Source organism: Trachurus trachurus (genome assembly GCF_905171665.1).
Source record: "Trachurus trachurus genome assembly, chromosome: 12".
NCBI lineage: Eukaryota > Metazoa > Chordata > Actinopteri > Carangiformes > Carangidae > Trachurus > Trachurus trachurus.
The window spans coordinates 7,604,366-7,629,047 of NC_139908.1; the positions used below are offsets into that span (position 1 = coordinate 7,604,366).

The 24,682-nt window shown below is 39.9% G+C and overlaps 1 protein-coding gene across 1 annotated transcript; it reads right to left on the minus strand.

Annotated features, from left to right (window-relative positions):
- Positions 1–4,320: 4,320 nt before the first annotated feature.
- On the minus strand, positions 4,321–22,648 carry ntrk2b (neurotrophic tyrosine kinase, receptor, type 2b; the record flags this gene model as incomplete). Its single annotated transcript, XM_083982997.1, has 16 exons — positions 4,321–4,506; positions 9,774–9,932; positions 11,138–11,378; positions 12,074–12,246; positions 12,378–12,508; positions 13,127–13,312; positions 14,414–14,513; positions 16,653–16,687; positions 17,521–17,820; positions 18,334–18,466; positions 19,583–19,719; positions 19,884–20,035; positions 20,147–20,215; positions 20,305–20,376; positions 20,494–20,568; positions 22,452–22,648. The coding sequence occupies 16 exons, from the start codon at positions 22,646–22,648 to the stop codon at positions 4,321–4,323; spliced, it is 2,346 nt and encodes a 781-aa protein (XP_083839123.1).
- Positions 22,649–24,682: the final 2,034 nt, after the last annotated feature.

Consider the following 24,682-nt stretch of genomic DNA (forward strand, 5'->3'; position numbering starts at 1 on the left):
ATGCATGGTGGTATGTAGTTATTAAGTGTTATCTAACTTATCATGTCATGATTATGTTATAATAATTACTCATGGTGTTGGTTCTGTCCAAATTTCAGGGATTGACCTACCCACCTCCACCTGTAACTGAAGCAGTCAGATAAATAAAGTAGAGTAAGAAGTGCAGTATTTCTCCCTGAAAAGTTGAGTAAAAGTCAAAATTCAGATAAAATACCGGTAGTGGGGCAGATAAGTAAACAAATTGTGCATTTTATGACTAAAGCATGAAACTTCCAGCATTTCATCTACATACCCTAAGGTTTGATTTCAGATGTGGAACCACTTTGGTGGCTGACCTTTGGTAACCTTTAGGGGTCTTTGACCTCAGCATTGCATTTTTCCACATTATTCTCCATTGGTTCCGATGAGCAGGAAAAGTGGGTGTGGCTGTTTTTTTTTCCACCAAGGAGTGTTTTGGGTGTAAAAGAATCATGAAATACCCCTAGTTTGACCCCTCACAAGATACTTGAGGCCAAATTTAACATTTCGGAATTTTTGAAAAATGTGGTTACTTGTACCCCAACTTTGAGTAGTTTTTTAGGGGGTTTCCCACGGGAGTTGAATTTCAACAATTTATTATATGATATTACACACCTTCCTAAACACAATGGTAATGATTTACTTTGCAGATTTTCATAGTTTCCAATGGAGAATAATGTGGAAAAATGCAATGCTGAGGTCAAATACCCCTAAAGGTCACCAAAAGTCAGCCACCAAAGTGGTTCCACGTCTGAAGTCAAACCTTGGGGTATGTAGATGAAATGCTGAAAGTTTCATGCTTTAGTCATAAAATGCACAATACCTTCCATATATGAGCGTATCTGCCCCACTACGGTATTCAACCGTCCAACAGGACAAATGAGATAATTTCCCAAAATGTCAAACTGTTCCTTTAAGTTTCAGTGGAGTCTCAGAAGAAAAGCATCCTGAGGGCCGAGGAACGTATTGTAAGACATACCACCTTTATTAAATGCACAGTATCACAAGGAACATTTCCATTAATTGTGGATAAGCTACTCACATGATGCACAAAGCATTGAATTGATTGATAGAACTGGCTGATTAAAGCAGGATTAAATCTGCCAGAAGAGCGCACACACACACACACACACACACTCACACACACTCTCTCTCACACACACACACATACACACACACACATCTGCGCTCTCAAAAACACACATACACTCTTGCACACAGGATGCACGTGCAAATGCACACACATCGTCTCTCGCACACATAAACACACACACCCTCTCTTTGTATTCACATAGTAAGTAAAATTTTGTTATCTGCACAGGAATGAAAAGTGTAATCTTTTTTTCTTTTACCATATATTTACAAAAAAAATCATTAATCCTCCCCCGCACCCCCCCCCCCCCCCCCCCGAACCCCAAACCCCAAACCCCGCCCCCCCCCAGGATAGATTACATTCAAAAAAGGTCCCGACCCTTCTAGATTACATTCAAAATAATATACTATTCATGATGCAAAGTCACAGTTATTCATCTGAAAGAGGATCAAAATAGGCTACAGTCAGTCAGAGGTTGAGCGGTGGGGGTTGGCCAGGAGGCGACCTTTGACCTCCTCCTCGACCATCGGCCACACGTCTGCTTGGAGACGCCTGTCAGTGTCAGCTAAAGGAGAGATCCTGATGTTGAATCAAATGGAGAAGTCTATGGTCCTCCTGCAGACAGCCTCTGTGTCAGCTCCCCATCACAGTGGAGAGGAAAGAGAGGAGATCATTTTTCTTTTTCTTCTGTTTTTTTTTCTTTTTTTCTCTTCTTTTTCTTCGTCTTCTTCAGAGAAAAAAACACATTGTTCAAAGAAAGAAAGAAAGTCCTCTGCAGATCAAAAGTTGCCCAAAAAAGGATTGTATTCTCACTGGTATTATGAACGAGCACAAAGAAATTATACAATGTAGCACAAATAAAATCGTATTTACATATAGTATGTATTGCCAGTGGCCCATAACACGTTGTCTTCAATAGATGTCACACAGTTTTGACATGATACCTGCTTAAAACAGATTATACTATTAAACATAGCCTACTATTCATATAGACAAATATCAGAACTGTACAGAATGGACAGCAAATTTATATGTACAGCAGACACGTGACTATTATACAGAACTGACAAAACGCTGTAAGAAAAAAACATAGAGGGACAACGAAGAAAAGATCTGTCGGACAGTTGTGTCAGAGTTACTTGCTTCAGTCATGGCAGCACAGCACAGCGAGGGTGAAATGTTGTTGTTGTGTTTTCATATTTTTCCGGTTTGTGGGAGCAGCTGAGTTGGAGGTGGAGGTGGAGTGCGGTCGGTCGGTGCTGCCAGCTGCTCAGGTTGTGCATTTCGAGGAGGGGGTTAAGTAACGCTACAAAGTGCACTTAACATAATGTATTGTCTCAGCAAAGATCCTCACTGCTTCATGAAACACATGAGGGTTAGGGTTAGGGGGGGGTGAAAGCTGCTGTTGGGAAAGTTTTAATATTTCAGCCTTTTTTTTTTTTTTTTTAAATAACATCTCAGGAAAACAGAACTATTGAATATCATTTTTTAGTTTCAAGTGTTAGCGTCCTCTGCTCTGCTCTGCCGGAGTAAAGTGTGCTTCAGCGCTGCTCGGGTTGAGGAGCTGCATCAGTCGCCACCCGGCTGACTGGGGCCGCTCGCTCGGAGAGATGAAAGCTCCCCTGGGACACTTTAGGGCCAATCAGTCTCTTAATTAATCCTTTTACTGCGGCCTCTATGTGGAATTAAAGATAAGATCTTCAAGGTACTCGCTTGTAATGGAAATAAATAACAAATAAAAAAAGGTAGCGCCTTCAGTACGTCCACACAACCAAAGTGGTGAAAACAAAGGAAATCCTCAGTGTAGGTTACCTACATCAGTGCAAACAGTGAACGGCATCAAAATGCCCCCAACAATCCCTCTTAGAAATTGAACAAAATGAAATAAAATAAAATAAAATAAAATACAATGAAGATGACTCTTCATAAGCTCATCTTCTCTCCGTAAACACAATCTCATCAGCAACACCCACAACATTTGAAAACCCGCCTTTGAAGATGCATATACAAAAACCACATCACTTACAGATATGGGCCACCGAACAACAAAGATCTGCTAAATGACATTGCTGGTGAATGAAAAATTCAAAACAAAAACAACCTGTGCTCCTGTTTTTTTCCCCCAAATACATATATATATGTTATTTTCTCCACATAGGCACAGCTCATCAACAAGTCCTCACTCTCTGTGCTTTAGATACGTCAAATGAAAAGGCCGCGAACAGAGCGGAGCACTCCAACCATGTTTAAAACACCACTTTGTAAATAAAAATGAGCTTGTGCAACAGATATTTACAGAAAATATGACAAATGATTTTTTTTTTCTTTTTTAAAAAGGGGTTTGAAATCCTGTTTGCCCTTATGTTTTAACACCTCAACACATTGGGAAGTCCTTGGGTGGACTTACTTATTTTTTTTACCAGGCATCTATGAGGATCTCTATGGGTTCCACACAGTGGTATGCGTACAATAAAATACACATATGTCAGAAATTCGCTCAAAAGCACAGATTTAAATCAAACAGCTCATTGTTTATACGTTTTACAAATATGAAAATAGGCTGGGACATGTGAAAGAAAACGCTTCAGCTGTAATAATTTCATCTTCTGGCAGAATATGTTGCTGTGTGACATTGTTGAAAGAAAAAAAAGAACAACAACAACTCTATCTACAATAAAGTTGTGTCCAAACATTGTCTGTTATGGAGAGACACATTATTTCCCCTTTGTTCATTCGCAGCACATACTGTATGGATGTAGACAGAACCACGCAGGAATCAGTGGCTTTTCATTTCTTTTGATGCTTTTTTTTTTTTTTAATGTTTATGTCTAGAGTGGTGATGATTTGGATGAAGTGGCGTATTTCCTGTATGTGTTTTGGTTTCCACTTGTGAAACATGCCTCAGTAACGTCTGCGAATGGATAGGAACAGAAAAAAGCAACCAAAAAAATAAATAAAAAATTGAAATAAAAATCACTTGAAATTTAAGGCTTTTTCTCGATGTGATGAGGAACGCGGACGAGAGCATTTACAGTAACATTTACAGCCAGGTAACTGTACACAGACACACACTCACTTACACACGCACAATCTTCATTTCCTCCTCTCCTCTCTGTCATGTCAGACAAACACGCATAAACTCCTACTAGCTCACACACACACACACGCACACACTCGCACATAAAGTACATACACAACCCCCGGGTGCATCAGCCCAGTATGTCCAGGTACACAGGCGAGGCCTTGGCCAGGCTCTGGAGCATGCTGTGGATCTCCTTGATGTTGAGCCTCATGTAGGGCTCCCTCTGCCAGCAGCCCAGCATCAGGTCGTACACCTCTTTAGGACAGGTGCGGGGTCGCTGCAGCACCCGGCCCTGGGTGATGCACTCAATCACCTGCAAGACACAAGGTCACAAAACACACTTAGCACTACTGTCTGACAAATGATTATACAACCCATGAATACACTGCAAAAACTCAAAATCTCATAATCTTACCAAGAATATTTGTCTTATTTCTAGTTAAAATGTAATTTCTAGTCAAAACAAATCTCATTCTACTTAAAATAAGACTCATCACATTAAAAAGTTGCTTGTTTTTAGACACTTTTTACTTCTTTCAAGCATATTTTCACTTGAAAGAAGTAGAAAATTCTGATAGTGGAGCAAGTTTTTCTTCCTTATTACAAGCACAAAAAACCTGCTTTCACTGGCAGATTTTTCTACTTATTTCAATTATAAAGTTGTTTGAAACAAGTGAAAACTATGTAAAAACAAGTTAATTTTTAGGTGATGAATCTTATTTTAAGTGGGAAGAGATTAGTTTTGACTAAAATTGAGACACTTTGACAAGAAATAAGACAAATATTCTTGGAAAGATTTTGAGTTTTTGCAGTGTATTACTGATGAAATGCACACAAAGTCTGACATTTAAAAAATATAATTATCAAGTCATAGTTTGATCAGTTAATTGACAATTCATCTTCACATAAATAAATGATCAAATAAATAAGCTTATGTAGCTATTATGAGAAAGCTCATTTAGGATGAGATGGGACCTTCTGAAAAGTTTGCTGCACTTTCAATCACTTTTATTCACACAGAAGCTTGTTTCATTGCTTGATTCACCACGCTATGAGATAATAACGGAAAACAACGAGACAAACTGGCGCTCTGGTGGGGTGATAATTGCTGTGAGTAAAAGAATAGCTGACAAGTGTCGGCAAAAAATGATTAGCAGTGACCTATGTGTGTGCATAACATTGAATAAACATTTATTTAAATATGATAAAGACCTTGTAATCGTAGCTGTATATATTCCCCCATATAAAACCAGATATTCAAATGTAGGTTTGTTTGACGAACTGGCACAAATAATCTTTGATATTGGGGTCGAAAGCAATCATTTTCTGATTTGTGGTGATATGAATGCCCATACACAAGAGAGAGATGATTTAGCTATAGTTGATGGGGATGAACAGTCACAAAATCAAGATGGAGTTTTCAATGAAAAGAATTTTTGTGTGGGGACATTAGAAATGTTTAACATCCCACTAAAAAGGAAATCAACTGACGCACACAGTGATGTTGGGAACTATGGTAGCGCACTGCTTGAGATGTGCAGAAATTTTATGTTTTGTATATTAAACGGTAGATGTGGTGATGATATACACATTGGGAAAGCAACCACAGTGGAAGAAAGTGTCATTGATTATATGATAGGCTCACCATTTATTTTGAGTAAGGTTAGATGTTTCCATGTGCATGAGTTTGACCCTTTATTTTCAGATAAACATTGTATGGTAGAAGCATCATTGGACGTGAATTTTGTCAACAACGATATATGTGCACAGAACCTAACAGATCAGTCAAACCTAATAATTGCAAACAGTGAAAAACAAGTGTTAATTGGTAAATGGGATAAAAACAAAGTTGATGAATTTATAAGAAATATTCAACTTGTTAAACTGGATGAACTGTTATATGATTGTGGTGATTTAACAGTGGATGAAATTACTAAGGAGCTATGTAATATTATGACTAACAGTGCAGCAATGACATTTCCCAAAAAAATTGCAAAAACTAGAAATTCTCAAAAACCCAGTAATAATGCATTGTGGTTTAACAAGGTATGTAGGTTAAAACGACAAGAATACCTGAAAGCAAAGAAAAAACATAAAGTACAGGGAAACGAGCGCAGTAGAGAAAATGTTAGGTTAAAAAGTAGAGAATATAAGAAGGAGATATGTAAAGCGCAGAGAGCTTATAGAACTGAATGTAATAGAGAGTTGTTGAACATCAAATCTAATAACCCAAAGCTCTTCTGGAAAATACTTAATGGTCCTAATAGAAATAATGAGAGTTGCCCAGTTTCACCTGAAACTTTCCATGAACACTTTAAAAGATTATCAGACTGGGATGTGCAGATTGATAAAATACCTGAAGATACATGTACTGAATGCACTCATGGTAGTAATGATTTAAATTCTAGGATCACAGAGCAAGAAATAAAAAAGGTTATTTTAAGATTAAAACCTGGAAAGGCAGCAGGGATTGACCAAATTCTAAATGAGTATATTAAAAGTACATCAGGTATTTTTATGCCATTATATGTTTCCCTATTTAATAAAATCTTTGACTCTGGCATCTTCCCGGAAGACTGGACACTTGGTTTGATTGTGCCAATCTTCAAGAGAAAGGGTGATGTTGCAGACCCGGATAACTATAGAGGCATCACACTTTTGAGTTGCCTGGGTAAATTGTTCACGAACGTACTAAATGCAAGGTTACTTAAATTTTGTGAGGATAACTCTATTCTGAGAGAAACCCAGGCAGGATTTAGAAAAAGTTATTCCACAATTGACCATATATTCCTGCTGAAACATATCATTGATTTATTCTGCTTTAAAAAGAGGCGATTATTCTGTTCCTTTATTGACTATAGCAAGGCATTTGATTCAGTTTGGAGAGATGCCCTATGGTATAAACTATTAAAAATAGGTGTTAAGGGCAAATTTTTGGATGTAGTAGTAAATATGTACAGAAATATTAAATCTTGTGTATTAGTGAATGGGATGAAATCTGAGTTCTTTGTAAGTTTAGCAGGTGTTAGGCAAGGGGAAAATCTGTCACCATTGTTGTTTGCACTGTTTATTAATGACCTGGAGGATTATCTAAAAGGCAATGGCTGTCAGCTTATTAGTTTTGATGATGAAATGATTGACCATTATTTTCAACTTATAGTACTGTTGTACGCAGATGACACAATCGTCATGTCTACTTCAAAGGAGGGGCTGCAGAAAGCATTAGACTCGATGTATGGCTTTTGTGAAAAATGGAAATTGAAGATTAATAGTGAGAAGACTAAAGTTACAGTTTTTGGTCATAGAAAAGCTGATATCAGTAAATTTCAGTTTACTTGTAATGGAGAAAAGCTAGAGATTGTCTATTGTTTTGAATATCTTGGAATCACTATGAATTATAAGGGCTCATTTAAAGCCGCTATCGATAAGCTGTACACGAAAGCGTCTCGTGCCATGTATGCCCTCCTTTGTAAATGTAGAAAATTTGATTTGCCCATAGATGTCACACTAGATCTTTTTGATAAATTGGTTTCACCAGTCATGTTGTATGCGTGCGAAGTTTGGGGGTACGGAAAAATCGACTTATTAGAAAAACTGCACCTTAAATTTCTCAAATTTGTTTTAAAAGTCAAAACAACAACTTGTAACAATATGGTTTATGGAGAGCTGGGGAGGTACCCGCTTTGTGTTTCAGTTAAAAAAAGAATCATTGGTTATTGGGGAAAACTAATAGAAGGTAAAGAAAGTAAACTGAGCAAAATAATGTATAACTGTCTATTTAGTCTGTATAACTCAGGTGTATTTGTGTCACCATGGATCCTGCAGGTTAAGCAGATATTGGATGAGTGTGGGTTGTCATATGTTTGGCTCTCTCAAAGATGTGTTAATTCTGACTGGCTGAAGCTAACTGTCGAACAGAGACTGAAAGATCAGTTCCAGCAGACATGGAGAAGTGAACTTGGCAGTATGACATCATGTGACGTCTATATTGAGTTTAAACAAGAGTTTAAGTTAGAAAAGTATTTATTGTGTTTAAATCAAAAGTACAGACAGGCCATTTGCCACTTTAGAGTAAACAACACCAGAATACCTAAAGTTATTGGAAGGTACAAAGGACTCGATAGAAGTCGGAGGTTATGTGATTTATGTAAAGACGGCCAGATTGGTGATGAGTTCCATGTTTTGTTTGAATGCAAGAATACATGTATTGTATATCTAAGAGAAAAATACCTCCCTAAATACTATGTTTGTCGCCCATCTATGTTTAAACTAATTTTGTTATTACAGTCTGATAAAAGAAAAGTTATTTATAAACTAGGTGCTTTTCTGAAATGTGTTCTTCCTCTGTTTAAGTGATTTTGCTCTGTCCTGGTCAGAGATGTATGTACAAAGTATGTACAGCCTCCGCTGCCTCTTGCTATGTCTGATTATTTGTACTGTTTTATTGTTTGTGCTCCATACCACTTGCGTGGTCGTGAGAAATAAATAAAGTAAAGTAAAGTAAAGAGTTGTTTTCGAGACTGCTTGCCGAAAAACTGCCCCCGACGGGAACGCGCATCAGCGGGTTTTGCATGAATTTACCTCTAAAACAACTCTGACTCGTAACGTTCCGTTATTATCTCATAGCGTGGTGAATGTGCAGGTCACAACTTGTCCACCAGAGCGTTTTGGAGTTGTTGGATTGTGTATTTGATGAGTTTGATGAGGGGAAACCAAGAAATCCCATTAGCCTAGTAGTGTAGCTCTGAGCAGCTCGCGGCTCTGCTCCGCCGTTCTAAAAATAGCTTGCACCGACAACGAACCTACTGCTATGACTATAGGGATCATGGTAATGGGCCAATTTGCCAAAATGTTGAACTATCCCATTAAGGCACTAACTGTGAACACCATCATCCCTGATTCACATCAACCTAAAGAGCTTAGTTGCTCTTCATTCTCTGTCCCACGCTTCTGTTTTCTTTTTAATGCCACTATCTGATGCCTCCCAGAAATTATTTCCAAAAATTAATTAACAAAGGAAAATAGGTCAAATTAAGAAAACAGAATTTCCAAAATAGTCATTAAATGTAAAAGAACATTTTAAAATGTCTGTCTATTGGTATTCATACCCAATCACATAGTAAAATATTAAACCCATTTAGAATTGCTCTATTAAAAACGAGACTGGTTTCCATGATATTTTCCCATAATGCCACTTGGCCTGGTAGGAGGAGCAGGAGTTATTTTTTTCAGACCAGATAAAGCTTCAGTTTTCACAAACTGAGTATAAAAGAGTAAGTTTCAAACAAAACAGTATTTATTTCTAAAAAAAAAGGCCGACACAGAAGTTAAAACTGTGCTGGATTTACTGTAGACAGTTACTCTTGACAACGCCCCCACTGATGCACACAAGACTGTCATTGGACATAACGGGCAAAGTAAATTGTGGTGGTTCTCGGGCAAATTCTGGACACAAGAATGAGACGATGAGGCAGTTGCATGTTTAATTTAAAGTGCCGGGCGGTGTCGGTTCATGACGCTCAGAGCTGGTGCAGCAGCTGCAGGTATCTGATGGAGTTGGCGGCCTCGTGTGACACTGACCTCATTGTTGGAGAGCTGGTACCAGGGCTGTTTGCCGTAGGTGAAGATCTCCCACAGCACCACTCCCAGGCTCCACACATCGCTCTCCGTGGTGAATCTCCGGTACATGATGCTCTCCGGGGGCATCCAGCGGATCGGCAGCATCGTATGACCGCCCACCTGCAGAGAGAGAGACAGAGAGAGAGAGAGAGTAGTCCCCTTCAGAAACCAACAGCAGTGAGTATGAAGCTTTAACTGACTCTGCTGTATCTGGATATTTTTATACACACTAGAGAGAGGGCGATTCTTATTTTATCTCATTGATATAAATGGGCTGGACAGAATATACAGTATATTCCAGCTGAATTGAAAGTAAGGCCTCCAAAGTGATCATGAAGCTCTACTTTAAAACCTTCATCAAGGTCAAAGCTGATAGAAAATAAGGGATCGGGCCATACAATATTAAATAATTCATCCAAATGGTTACCGGCTTTTCTTTGTTTTATTTAACCTTACAGTACTAAACTGCTGTAAAGGGAAAAGAGGCTCAAAGGCTGTTCTGTAGCTCATGCGAATGGAGATCGTCTTACTGTGAGCTCTGTTCATGCCTTTACTTTATATTAGATAAAAATGAATTTGTGAAATCAGGAGTTGGTAACCTCTTTATGTTGCTCTTATCTGATGCTGGGAAATGTATCTTGGAGATGTGTGTATGTGTTTGTGTATGTGTGCTCAGATTTCTGACTCCACTTTAAGCAGCAGAGGGCGCTGTGGGATTCAAATTGAAATCTCAGACACAAAGGATGAGGAAATAAAATACATCCATCTATTCCTCAACATGACAATATGCATATATATACAGCATATATATATATATATATATATTTATCATTATTGCCCTGAATTGTAGCAAAGACGTATTAATAAGAAACTACAATCTTCTCACAACCATCAGTTCCTTGTACCAAACACAAACTCTACCGTTTTTTAATGTGATTCTGCTCATGTAGAGTGGAGAGAGGCATTAACTCCTTGCCCAAGAAGAATGGAAAAACTGCCCATGCATTTTTTGCACTGTTGCCCTCATTACCATGGAAACATTAATTTTATGTAGATTATAGAATTTGCATTTAAATTGTATTAAAAATAGATAAAATACCTCAGATTAAAATAGTCATTTCTGCAGCTACACAGCTATTTCAGACCAAAACTGGAATGAAATTCAAATGACATTATTTGATTGTGTGTGCATATGTGGCTGCATTTCCATATTTCTGTATATATATATAAAATGTTGCAAGCGTGTGTGTGTGCATGTGTGAGTATGAGGTTGGGGGCAGGGCGAGGCCAGGGAAAGGGTGAAATATAAAAAAAAAAAGACTCACTCTGTAGTAGTCTGTGCTGTAAACGTCTCTGGACATGCCAAAGTCTCCTATCTTGACCAGCAGGTTTTCTCCTACCAGGCAGTTCCTGGTTGCCAAGTCTCTGTGGACAAAGTGCTGGGAGGCCAGGTAGACCATGCCAGCAGCAATCTGTTGGGCAATGTGCAGCATCTGGGACTGGGTGAGCTCCACCAGGATGCTGTGTTGACCGTCTGCCATTAGCACTGCATCAGGACCGTGGGACCTGCATCCACAAGCACTTAATCAGCTCCTCAATCACCACACCACACCACTGGGTACTTGAATTGAAACTACAAAAACACTAAAAAGTAACAACAACAATAGTTTATTAATCATTTTCAAGCAGAAACTCCACATTCACTGGTCCTAGCTTCTTTTTCATGTACTGGAAACCACTGTGTTTTTGATGTTTTAATTGAACAAGTCATTTTAATTTGTCATTGGATAATTAGTTGGGAAATTATAACATGCATTTTCAGATTTTTCTCATATTACGAAAAAGAACTGAGCAAATGACGGTCAAACCAATTATTTCAATTGAATTATTTCAATTGAGTTATTTATCACATTTACGTTAATTAAGACCAAACTTCATTGAACACTTAATGTACTGCACATACTTTGACATGGCAAAATATCTATTCCTTTCAGCCAAGAGATAACCCAGCACATAACCCTAACTAATCAACCAAGATTTATAGTAGGCTATTGGTTAATGAAGTCTAGAGGTGTTAGTTTTGGACAGAGCTATGCTAACTGTGCCCCTTGTTCCCGGTTTCTAAGCTAAAGCTATAGCTTCTTACTGAACACAAAGATATGAAAATGGTATTGATCATTTTATCTGACTCATGACAAGAGAGTAAAAAAGTCAAGCTGCACCTTTGAGACATGCAAATGCCTCTAGAAGAAGTGTCCTACCTGAGGAACTTGTTTAGGTCACCGTGTTTCATGTATTCAAACACCATGATGAGCGGGTCGCTCTCTACACACACCCCGTAGAAAGTGACGATGTGTTCGTGCTGCAGGTTGGTGAGGAGCTCGGCCTCTCTGTAGAAGTCTGCTCGGCCGCTCTCGCTGGCCTCTTTCAGCGTCTGACCAAAGACACAAAGACAAGGAGAAGACAAGAACGGACGTCAGTAGAAATCACTAACCAAATGACAAGTACATTGATTTTTTTTTTCTTTCTCTCTTTTCTTTGAACGAGCAGCTTCCTGGTCTGTACCTTAACTGCCACATGGATCTTCTCCTGGTCTGGTGTCAGGTTGTAGCACTCAGCCAGGAATACCTTTCCAAAAGCTCCTTCTCCCAGCTCACGCTTCAGCACGATGTTGTGTCTCTTGATGTGCTGGACAACTTCAATGTAGAAAAAGACAAATCACTCTTAAGCTCAGGTGAGCATCTTAATTATTAAGTGGTAATTTTAGTAAATGCAAGAGTCTATTTTAAATTCCCCCGTTTAGCATTTTTGAGGCAGTTTTAACTCCACAGTGAGTATAAACAAATAATGAGATAATATTCACACTGAGAATATTTTTATTCTAAGATTATTATTATTATTAATCATCATTTACAGTACAGTAATGGTTTTGTTTATGAAATATAATACATACACAAAGAATAATATGAGAGCAAATGTTTGTTAGATATATTTTTTTATACGTGAATGAATAAGATTTTTTTCTTTTTGATTGATTGAAATTGAAATTTTGATCACATACTGATCATTTTTCAGTCATTAAAAAAGAAAAACATGCAGGTTCACTCTGCTGCATCGAGCCTTTTTCTAAACAAGCTTGTGTTTCTGAACATTATCTGTAGGTTAACTGTCCTGTTGCCCCTGCAGAGCAGGAGTCACTATCACAATGCAGCAGGATGCTGACAATAAATCTGGCGTCCAGCAGCGATCCCTGCATGGATTTATCAGAAAAGGTCCGGGTTACCAGGCATTTGTCGAGCGAGGCGGTAACTCACACGTGTCAGATTTCAGCATACCGGAGTTACGGAAGTACTGTGGGTTCTCAATGACAGGAATCTTTGTCATCCCAATGATCACTGCGTCTGGACCCATCTCCGAGGACGACGGGGTGTTGTTGCCATTGGAGACGTGATGAAGAGGGCTGGCAGAGTCATCGTCATTACTGATGACTGAGGAGGAGCCTAGGGAGCCACAGAGGAGGAGGTGGAGAGGTAAGAGGGGGAGGAGAGTGAGGAGGTAGGACAAGGGTGGGAAAGAGGTGGAGGAGGGTGGTGGTCATGGAGGAGGAGGAAGAGGAGGGTTAGAGGGAGAAAAGAAATAGTAAGAAAAGGTAAAGTCATATTTATTTCACATTGATACAGTGGAAGCTGCTATAAGCTAATGCTATCACTGTCTTTTACCCCTCCATTTACCATTTATAAATAGTATTCAATTGCTTTCGGTCTTTATTATTAGGCCTATATTTGTCATTAACTAATAATAGTTTAAAAATGCAACTAACTAAATTGCAACCAATTTTCTGGCATCGTATAAATGCTGGGAATTAAGGACAAACAGCCTTGAAATGATGCTAACGCTGTCTTTAACCCTCAATTTGCCATTTATAAGTAGAAGGCTTATGGCTTTAAGTAGCTATATTAACATAGGCTAATTGTAAATAACTATAATTGTGATAAAAGTGCTACTAACCAAACTGCTTCCAACCAAAGGATAGCTTACAATTACCACCAGTTGGTTAGCTTAACTTAGCATAAATACGGGCGTCTGTCCGACTACCCATTTCTCCGACCATACATTTCTTTATTTTTGCGTCCATTAGTCCGACCTCCCATTTCTCCGACTTAAGTAGCCCTAACTCTTAACCTTACCCTAAACCTAACCTTAACACTGTTGAATGGGTAGTCGGAGAAATGAGCCGTCGGACTTTTGGGCAGTCAGACTGATGTATGCTCCCCCATAAATACTGGAGGAAGGTGGAAACAGCTCGCGTGGTTCTGTCAGTTTGGTAACAAAATTAGTCCATTGACACTTTCGAATAAATAAATATGAAGTTAACTTTCAACAGGCAGCAAGCTAGCCTAGTATTGCAATGTGTGGAACAAACAGGACAATACAGGCTAAGCTAGCTGGCTAACAGGCTGTAAATTCATATTTAACATTGATTGCAGATATGAGGATCGTACTGTATCAATCAGTCTTTTCGTTTAACCTTGGGGAAGACATAAGAATAAGTGCGTGTCCTACAATGTTGAATTCATAACTCCCTTAAAAAATGAGTTCACCTTTAATACCAAACTTGGAGTTTCTTCCATATTTCAGAATGATCACCATCAGCACACAGCCGGTCAAGGCAACTCCTGCGATTCCCACAACTACGTACACCTGTGAAGACAAAAAGGACAAAAAAAAAATATTGTTTAAAACCCAGCTTTCATTAAAGGAGCATTATCGCAAATCCAAATTCTTAATTCGGCCACTAGATGGAGCCAGGTGGAGCTTATCAGATATAAACAAGTGGGCAGCTGTCAGAGAGAGAGAGAGCAGCCTCGTTTAGTCCCCCCCCGCCCCCCTACCCCCTCCTCTTCCTCCTCCTCCTCCCTCACCAGGCTGAATGAACGTGCAATCGCGGGAAAAAGAAAACTCGCTAGTGGAAGCGGCAGCTCTACGTCGCGCACAACCACAACAACGACAACAACAGCAACTTCCTCCTCCTTAATAACGCTGAGAGGACAGCTGAAGAAAGACACGGGACGTGGAGACAAAGTGTTCTACCGAGCGATTCAGTGACTGTAAGCAGCCTGACACTGCTACATTACTATTTACTGTTGCATTTTTCCGGTTCGGAGGTCGGATTTGCGAGTTCCGAGTGCAATTGAACGCAGCAAGCGCCGGGCCGGCTTGGATCATAACAAAGACAAATTCTGCATTTGCCCCACGGACACTATACTGTTGGCGATTTTTTTTTGTAAATTTAGTTATGGCTCCCCCCGACCCATCTTTTGCATATTTCAGCTTATTTTATGCTATTACTGCTGTATTTGCGATAATGCTCCTTTAAAACATCTTCAATCCTTTAGCTCAGTGGTTCCCAAGTAAGTCACAAACCAAAACATTTATAAACTCACTTAACAGCTCATAAGAGACACATGTCCACCTCCTTATTGATGTAGCCTATCAGATACAGATGAGCAGCTTATCAAATATCAGAATGGCGACTAGCCTAAATGTGATCCCAGTGACTTTGAGTGTGGCGTGACTCTTGGTGTCAGACAGGCTGGTTTGCGAGTGTCTCAAACTGCTCATCTCCTGGGATTTACATGCACGACAGTCTCTAGAGTTTTTACTCAGAATGGTGCAAAAACCATCCAGCGAGCTTCGGCTCCATTGGACGGAGAAAAAAAACAAAAACGCCTCATTAATGAGAGAGGTCAGAGGAGAGTGGCTGGTGTAAGCTCACTCAAAGTTGACAGTAAATCAGATAACCACTTTTTACAACTGTGGTGAGCAGAAAAGTGGTGGTGGTTGTAGCTAGTGGTGGTGGTGAACTGCAACGGCATAAATCCACATCAGACTCCAGTCCTGTCAGCAACAAGAGGAATCTGAGGCTGCAGTGGGCACAGGCTCACCACAACTGGGCAGTTGAAGATGGGAAAGAACATCTCGATTGCTGCTGAGGCATGTGCATGGTAGACTCACAATCTGGCATCAACACCATCATGACTCCATGGGGCCCGACCGTCCACAGGCTGCTGCTGATGGGAGCATTTTCCCATATGCATAATTTATCAAAAATTTACCGTCTCCTAATGGCTATTTCCAGCATGACAATGCATCATTCCACAAAGTTTCCTCAAACTGTCAAACTGGTTTCAATGCACTTCACTGACCTCTCCAGTCACCACATGCTGAATGCAGCAGAACACTTTTGGGACATAGTGGATTCTGCAGAAATCTCCAGAAATGATGTGATGCCATCATGTCAACATGGAGCCAATACTCAAAGCAATGTTTCTGATATCTCGGGAAAACCGAGCCAAGAAGAACTAAGGCTATGGGAGACTCTACACTGCAAAAAATCAAAATCTTTCCAAGAATATTTGTCTTATTTCTTGTCAAAATGTCTCGTTTCTAGTCAAAACTAATCTCTTTTCATTTAAAATGAGACTCGTCACCTAAAAAATAACTTGTTTTTAGATCTTTTCACAAATGTTTACTTAACATAAGTAGAAAATCTGCCAGTGAAATCTTTTTTTGTGTGCTTGTAATAAGAAAGAAAAACTTGCCCCACTATCAGATTTTTCTACTTATTTCAAGTGGAAATATGCTTGAAAGAAGTAAAAAGTGTCTAAAAACAAGCTACTTTTTAATGTGATGAGTCTTATTTTAAGTATAATGAGATTGTTTTGACTAGAAATAAGACAAATATTCTTGGTAAGATTTTGAGTTTTTTTAAGTTCAGGTATCAACACACAAATTTGGTAACCACTGCTTAGGATGATAAAGACGATGACAATCACTTACTGTGACGCTGTCATCCAGTGGAGGGAGTGGTGTGTCTGAAAAAAAAACACATCAAAAATGTTTGCCTGAGAATTCGAAAATGATCACAATTATTACAGCATAAAACCGATTTTGTTCAAAGACCTACCAGTGGGGTCTGGGCAGGAGAGATATGCAGGCACAGGCCAGAGGAGGAGGAGGAGGAGATGTACATCATGGTAGAGTTAATTTCAACTTAACATAAAAAATACTGTCATGCTATTATTGTTGGTTTTATAAAACTGAATCATTACTTACAGTAGTAGAAGGGCTCTTCTGCTAAAAAGAAAACACATTTGCATTAGTGATCAACTTCAGAAATTAGCTTAATATTTAATATAGGACAATTGTAAGTACAAGCATGACACCTTGTGAAGCAGAAACAGTTCTTGGAGATGTACACCAAAATGGGATACTGTCAAATCTGCTTTAATTTTGTCAAATCTGATTTTGAGACTGAGTTTCGATGGCACTGGATGTAATATCAATGGGCTATTGAAACTTGAGTTCTAATTGTGTGACCAATAATATATGTAGACATGTATTGACATTATAATATACTACGTACCACTACTGACCTAGGGAGCTATCTTGTATTGTCTGTGTATTGTTGTGTTGTGTATCTGTTTGTATTTTTTTTGTGTTTTATGTTGTATTTGAACATGGATTGTATTGTATGGGACATAAATTGCATTGATACATTGTAAATATGTTGTATGGACCCCAAGAAGAATAGCTTTGGCATTGCCATAGCTAATGGGGATCCGAATAAATCAATCAATCAATCAATCAAGCTGACCTCTCACTAAATGAACCCTTGTAAAAAAAAAAATATATAGCATATTCACACCTGTTTCAGGTGGGTCGATGAACTGGGCAGAGACCTTCTTCTCATCCTGGCCGTACTCGTTCTTGGCCACCAGCCTGTACACGCCGTTGTGAATGTGTGTGGGGTTGACCAGCTGCAGGCAGCCGTGATCCTCGCTCTCCGTGGACACGTGGATCATGGTGCGGATGAAGTCCTGTTCCTTGAGAGGCTCGTTATCGTGGAACCACTGCAGCTCGGGCTTGGGGTTCCCTGTGACGCTGAAGGGGATGCACCAGTGGTGGTTCTGCTCTGGCCCCAGCAGCTGCTGGATGGTGGGGGCAACTGACACGGAGGCAACAACAGAGGAAGAGTAATCACGGGATGATAGGAAATAAACACCGGGGAGGAGGAGGAGGAGGAGAAGAAGCCAGCAGGAAGAGCAGGAACATTTATGGATTCAGAAAAGGAGATGCAGTTTGGGGGGGGTGAAAGTGATCACACAACATTTGAACACTGACATCAGGAGGACATGGAAGAGGAGAGTGGGGAGAGATGTCGCACTGAACAAGCAGAGGAGCATGGCAAGGCGTGAGGAGCTTCACAGGAGGAAGAGTTATGAACAGGAAACATGGAGAGTCAATAAGATTTGCTGAGAGACAGTAATGATAACAAACTGAGGAGCCTTCTGCTTACACTGGAAAAACACACAGTCTAGAAGAGGAAGGCGCTTAAAAGATCATCTGAGAGGAAATTAGACAAACTTATGAATGTAAATATAATTTCCAAAGATGTATGCTATTGCTAAAGCCGGTCAACATGTACAGTCGGCGGTGACAGAAAAGCAAGAGGCCTTACAGAGAATATTGAGTTGAAGGGTGGCCTCCGTCTGACCGACCATGTTCTCAGCGCTGCAGACGATCATCCGGCCGTTATCAACAGGAGACAGGCCCAACAAGGTGAGGCTGCTCTCTGTCTCGAAAGGTTCAAGCTGCGAACACATCGACATCATGTGCATTAAACAGTTTGTCATGTTGATGCAAAATTGGAGTGATTAGAACTGCTGCAATTCCAGACCTGCAGACCTTGCATCAACAGTAGTCAGTTGTAACACATTTGCACCACATGTCATTGTGTGAAATATAAAGGTAAAAAATATATATATATGTTTTTACTAAAAATACAGGATTTGCTGTCCAAAATAAATAGCCAAAAGAAACTGTTAAATGGGTGAAATTGACAGCCAGTGTCTAAGTGCGTAATAATTGTATCAATTGAAGTCACAGCTTTAAGGAACCTTATGTTTATGTGTATAATATGAATACATCAACTATCACCTTAAGTCTTATTTTGTACCTTAAATTATAAGGCCGGTCATATTATTATTATTGACAAACTATGAAAAGACTCAGACAGGGCCGTTGTATAGGGGAGAAAGGTTTTGATAATTCTAGGGTCCCTGCGCCCAGTAGGGCCCACAAAAAAAAAACAGTAGTCTAATCTTTGTATGACTGATTTATTCTGCATACGACCCCGACTAATACTCATAGTAATGCTGCATTAGCATCAAAACAAAGTAGGCTAAATAAAAAATGATAATACACATATGTAGTCTAAGAAATAAGTGGAAAAGTCAGGGGGGTAGGGGCCCACTTTAGTATTCTCTCAGGGGGCCCAGAATTCCTAGTAACGGCCCTGGACTCAGACCAACAATGTCTGCTCTCTATTCTCCGACTTCCTTACCCTCATTTTAAGTGATTTCCTGAAAACGTCTGGGCACCACAGTTTTTAGCAGAGGAATAAAAGTGTGTTTTTTGTTAGGACTGCTTTTCTCCACATTTGTTGCTCTGGTGAGATTTTTACATCAGCAGGTTGAGGTTAGGGTCACCTAGTTCAAAATGTGGTAGGCTATAAAGACTTATGCTGAAAGAGGAATAATTTTTTATCAGTATTTGTCAGAAAGGATCAATTTAAGATTTTGTTTTTGGTCTTTTGGTTATTATTACCAAGCCTTAACATTATCGTTTCCACTCAAACAGCAGAACCGGGAATGGTAGACCTGTACCAAAAAGGTTCAAACAGGGGGGCTTCAGGTAGACCGGCTCACCTCGTAGTGGGTAGAGATCATATCAAGGTTCCACAGGATCTCAGGAAGAGGGGAGCCTGAGGCGCTGCACACAGCTTTGACATTACTCCCCTGCATCTCGGTCACGATTTTGGGGGTGACCTCCACTTTGGGAACCACTGTGAGGCACAAAGCAAGACAGCAAAATTAAGCTTCACATATACAGTAGTTTGATTTGCTTCCAGATCTCCTCCAGTCTGTCTTCAGGAGGCGATCACATCTCCGAGCGTTCAATATCAGATACCCAGTCAGCGTTGCTTTTTATAACAGGGTTTCACATTACCGCAGTCGGGTGGGGTAAGCGTGGCAAAGGCCTGCGTCTCTCCTCTTTCGTCTATGCATCTCAGCTCTAGACCGTCGCCTTCTTCTTGGAGCCTCAGTTTGATCCACAAGTTCTCGCAAATACAGTCCAGAGGGTTTCCGTACAGGAGGAGTCTAGAAAATAAAGAAAATAAAACGTTATCACGTGAGAAACTCTTTGTCTTGCACAAAAAAACAAAAAGGTGCTGACAAGTTCTTGCAGGCTACTGCACATGTGATACTTACGGTAATGTTGTGTTGAAGTTCTGAAATGTTCTCCATGACAGTGTTGATAGATTATTGTCTCTGAGATTCCTTTAAGAGAAAAATAGATAAATCAATAAAACACCAAACAAGGAAACTCCAGTGTGCACATCAATGAAGTATAGGAAATATCTTCTTACACATATTGAAGTCTTGTATTGTTGAAAAAGGCATCTGACGATATAGATGTCAATCTCGATTTCATCACTGTTCTGTTGGAAGTCAAAACACAGAGTTATTAGTTACTAGTCACTGGCACCTTTTGGATGTCAGAGAAAACGTCGTGCATTTCTAAGTAAAACATTAAAAACAAACTGTATGATACTCACAGATTTCTGAGATTTATGTAGTGCCTCAAACTGTTGTCGTTCATGTTAAACAGTCTGTTTTGATTGGCAATGTATCTGTGGAAAAAACACAACAGACAGATCTGTTAGACTGAGTATTAGATACATTTTGTGCTTTAAAACTTTTACAGTCACAATCACAGTGTGAAACAGGGGTCAGCTGTGTTTGTGTATTTTATGAAACTAAACACTATGGCAGTTTTTATTTGTCATTTTGAAATCACAGCAAAATCTTTGGTTTTGCTTCCTCTTCCTTCATTAAGGGGAATTATTCTGCAGCACTTTTGACACATTTCATTGTCAATCTAATGTGAACCATGTTTTCTAGTGGTAGATAATAATGAAGGTTCTTCATTCAAATAAAAAACAGATCTGTTTTTTTATGGCCTAATATTATGTTTGTGTCTTAATAAAAATAAAAAATAAGGCACTGCATTAATATTATATAATATCTAATAAGTGTCTTGGTGAGAAACAGTAATTAGTACAGCTAGACATACTTTTGAAAACACAAATTAAAACTTGGACAAACTATACCAGGTATTTTCTGTGGTGTAAAACAAGTTTTGTGAAATATTTTAAGGTGAAGTTATTTCTCTTCCACTTCAATGAACATTGTTGAAGATTTGAGTTGTAAAAAACAAACAAAACAAAACAAAAAAATTAAGAGCATCAGAAAATATGAACAACTTTAGCTGAGCTCTTCTCTGGTGTTACTTTCTGTACAAAAACCTTTGGGTCAGCTAAACTGCATGTCATTATAGTGGGGAGACACTTTTGTTTACATGTGGATTGGACCTTTTAACTATGGTTTAAATATATTTAGGAAGTCTAAAGGTGCAGCGCTGCTTCAGGAGCCCTGTCCCTTCACATTAGTTGTCTTACTATGCCTATACGGAGGTGATAACAGCTGAGTTTACTAGTCAAAACTACACTTTACTCACTAAAAAGGTGTTTCTCTCTCTCTCTCTCGAGAAAGTGGAGGGAGTGTTCAAGGTGTCAGCTGCTGCAAGACTTTGAGCTTGATTTGCAGGATGAGGGAATCATCATGTTTTGATCCAGCGACAGTGGACGCCCAGTAAACTACATCTGGTTCCAGTCTGTCTGCCTCAGAAAACTCAGCCAGCCTCCCCTCACTCAGCTCTCCAGCTGGGTGCCATGCAGTTGTATATATATACTTGTGCAGGGGGTTGTAGCAGGTACACTCCGACACACAGGCCTATACACGCTGACGCAGATAAGGCTACATAACTGTGGGTATAGCCAATCGCCCGGCTGTATACAACTGATGTGATTTCATGTGTAAATCTGGCAACAGTGTGGTCATTTTGATTATTATTAGTATTTTTTTTTTGAAATGTTGAGGCTCTTTTCACACCGACGCCCAAAAGCTCCCAATCAACACCTCGGAGGCTGCGTCTGCATGGGCCTAAACATTTTTACTCCATCACTACCTCTGGAGCTGTTTTGTAAAGGAAACACCGACTAATCCAAATAAGCCTGACGCACACTCTCACCACCATTACGCACACACATACACACATACGCACACAAACACACACACACACGTACACACACCATCGTCGTTAGTGGCACGCGCAACCCCCATCTCCGCCACACATACACACGCACACATATTCTTGGCTACATGATCTGACAAACCCAGTGGTTCCACGAATAAAATCACGATTTTCTGTCTTTGACATTAAGCGCACGAGACACATCTCTGCTGATGTTTAATCCACAAAGGGGGGGGGGGGGGGGGAGCAATATCAGAGCATCTGCTGCTGTTATTATTACCTTTATTATTAGTATGGCTATAATAATAATCCTAGCCCTTGGGTATTATTGCGACCTATACGATCGAAGGTAGTTCTTTACGCATTGCATCCTAATAAGTTCATAAGCTGTCTGCACGATTCATGTTCACATACACTTACATCTCGGTGATGTTTTCCATGTCATCTAACGTGAGGACAGGGAAATCCTCGATCCCTGGTACAGAATCAATACAAACAATCCTTGAGATGCTGCAAGTGCAGGATGCGGGGCAAGCATCACTAAATCTCCACAGCCCCATCAAAACCAAAAACAATCCAAGACGAGCCATGCCATATTCCCCCGCGCTGGAGTCCATCGCAGGTCCAATGATATCCCACGAATCCCCCGAACAGAATCTGCTCAAATTGAAATATTGGTAAGATTTCCTCCCTCGCCGCCTTTATCTGGCCAAGTTAATCCTTTCGACTCCGCAGAAAAAAGACTACGCCGTCGGTGAGGAATGCGCAGAGCCCACGGTTTTAATATCAAGATGCCATGGACTGGCCTTCCCGTCTCCGCAGAGCTGGTATCACACTACTGCATATCGATGCCGTGAAGCAAGGTGTCAAGTGGTCCGTCCTGGTGCTGCTGCTGCTGCTGCTGCTGCTGTCTCACTCCTCTATCTCGGGCACAGACTGTTCGCCTCTGCCTTGTAAAACAAATATGAGGTGTTCCAGATGTTTAGAGATCAATAGGCAGGGCCCCCACGAGCGTTTTTCTCATATATGTGTGGTGATGGGGAGGAAAAAATAAGAGAGACTGCACAGTGGAGTAAAGGATGCGTGGTGATGCTGCGTGTGTAGGGAGGAAGGCTACCTGCATCCGTCTATCGATTATCGACGAGGACGAGCGCATCTCCCCCCAGCCATCACTGGGATTGGGTTTATTGGGGGGCGGGAGGGGGGAGATAGATGGTCGCGATGCTGGGGGATGTATTTATGACAAGTCTCACTTATAGGAATTCGTTTAATAAGAAATTGTTAATTTTCTATTCACGCATTCAAAACCATTTAAACGCCCGCACGCTGCACTTTTATTCTATAAGCTGCACATGTGGCCAGCTGCGGGTCAGATGCCCTGTTCGTGGCGGGCACAACAACAACAATATGGATGTATAAACTCTTGTGCTGTGCTGTGCCGTGGTGGTTACCCCTGCAGCCATGCACTGGATGAAAGCAGCGCTTCTTCCACACCAACACTGTTGTACGGTTGGCCATTAGGCCTATAGTGTGACGTACGGTTGACGCACAAGACGGGGTGCATCTATGAAAAATAATTACCTATACTATGTCTGCAAGCTTCAAATGGGTCTCACTCCAATCACTGATCAGTGCACGATATAGGAGCATGGACTGGGGTGAAAAACACGCTGTATACATATTTCATTATTCATCTTGACAAAGAACATTTAACAGAAATTATCATAGGCTATATATATTTTTTTATAATTAATTTTGCAGATATAAACTACATGACAACCCACTGTAATCATATGCAAACATGTGTGTGCAGCCCTATAGGGTCAGACTAGCAGCCCATACACAAGTTTGAGAAATCCTAACCTATACCTACATTATTTTTAACTCATCAACAACAATATTTAGAGACCTCCATTGATCTCAGTCCACGTATTATTGTGTGCATTAAATTGTCATCATTTAAACATGTTTTTTTTTTCTTTCTTTCTTTCTTTTTTTTTTTACCTTAAATGTCCCCAAATTATGCGAATTAAATGTCACATAAATCTGTGTTTTTCACTCCTATCTGAGAGTCACTGTGCAGTGGTAAACATCAAGGTGGTAATATGTTTTGAAAATGATGAAATAAATCCTGTTTACTGGTGGATTCCTAAATTTCACTCATAATGAGGAGGCATACTCAGCTAGGACACATGATCTATGACACAGCCTGGATGGTTAGTGTCGCTATGGTGACTTGCTTTTTACAAATAGCGCGGACAATGTCAAGTGTCGCTATGGTTGCAGATGAAAATATGTACGCAGGCTCTTTTTTTTTATGAGAAACATCAAGAACTGAATTATATCTGTCTCCATGGTAACCTCAGAGTATAGGAGAGGGAAGAGAGCTCTTTATTTTGCAATAGATCCTTGCCTATATCTGAAGGAGCATGACAACACTACGAGAGGAAAAAAATAGGGGGATGTTTAAAATAGATCAAGTATATGGACATAATTCAGACTCCTGATTTGCACTAAATGGGCCGTGGGGTGGTGGCTGTGGATTAGCAAGTCTGATCTCATGGCCTTATCTTTTTTATATCTGCAGGGAAAACTAGAAAATCTAGTTGCACTGCACATTGGTTCAATTTCAGGTGATCAAAAGCAATAGG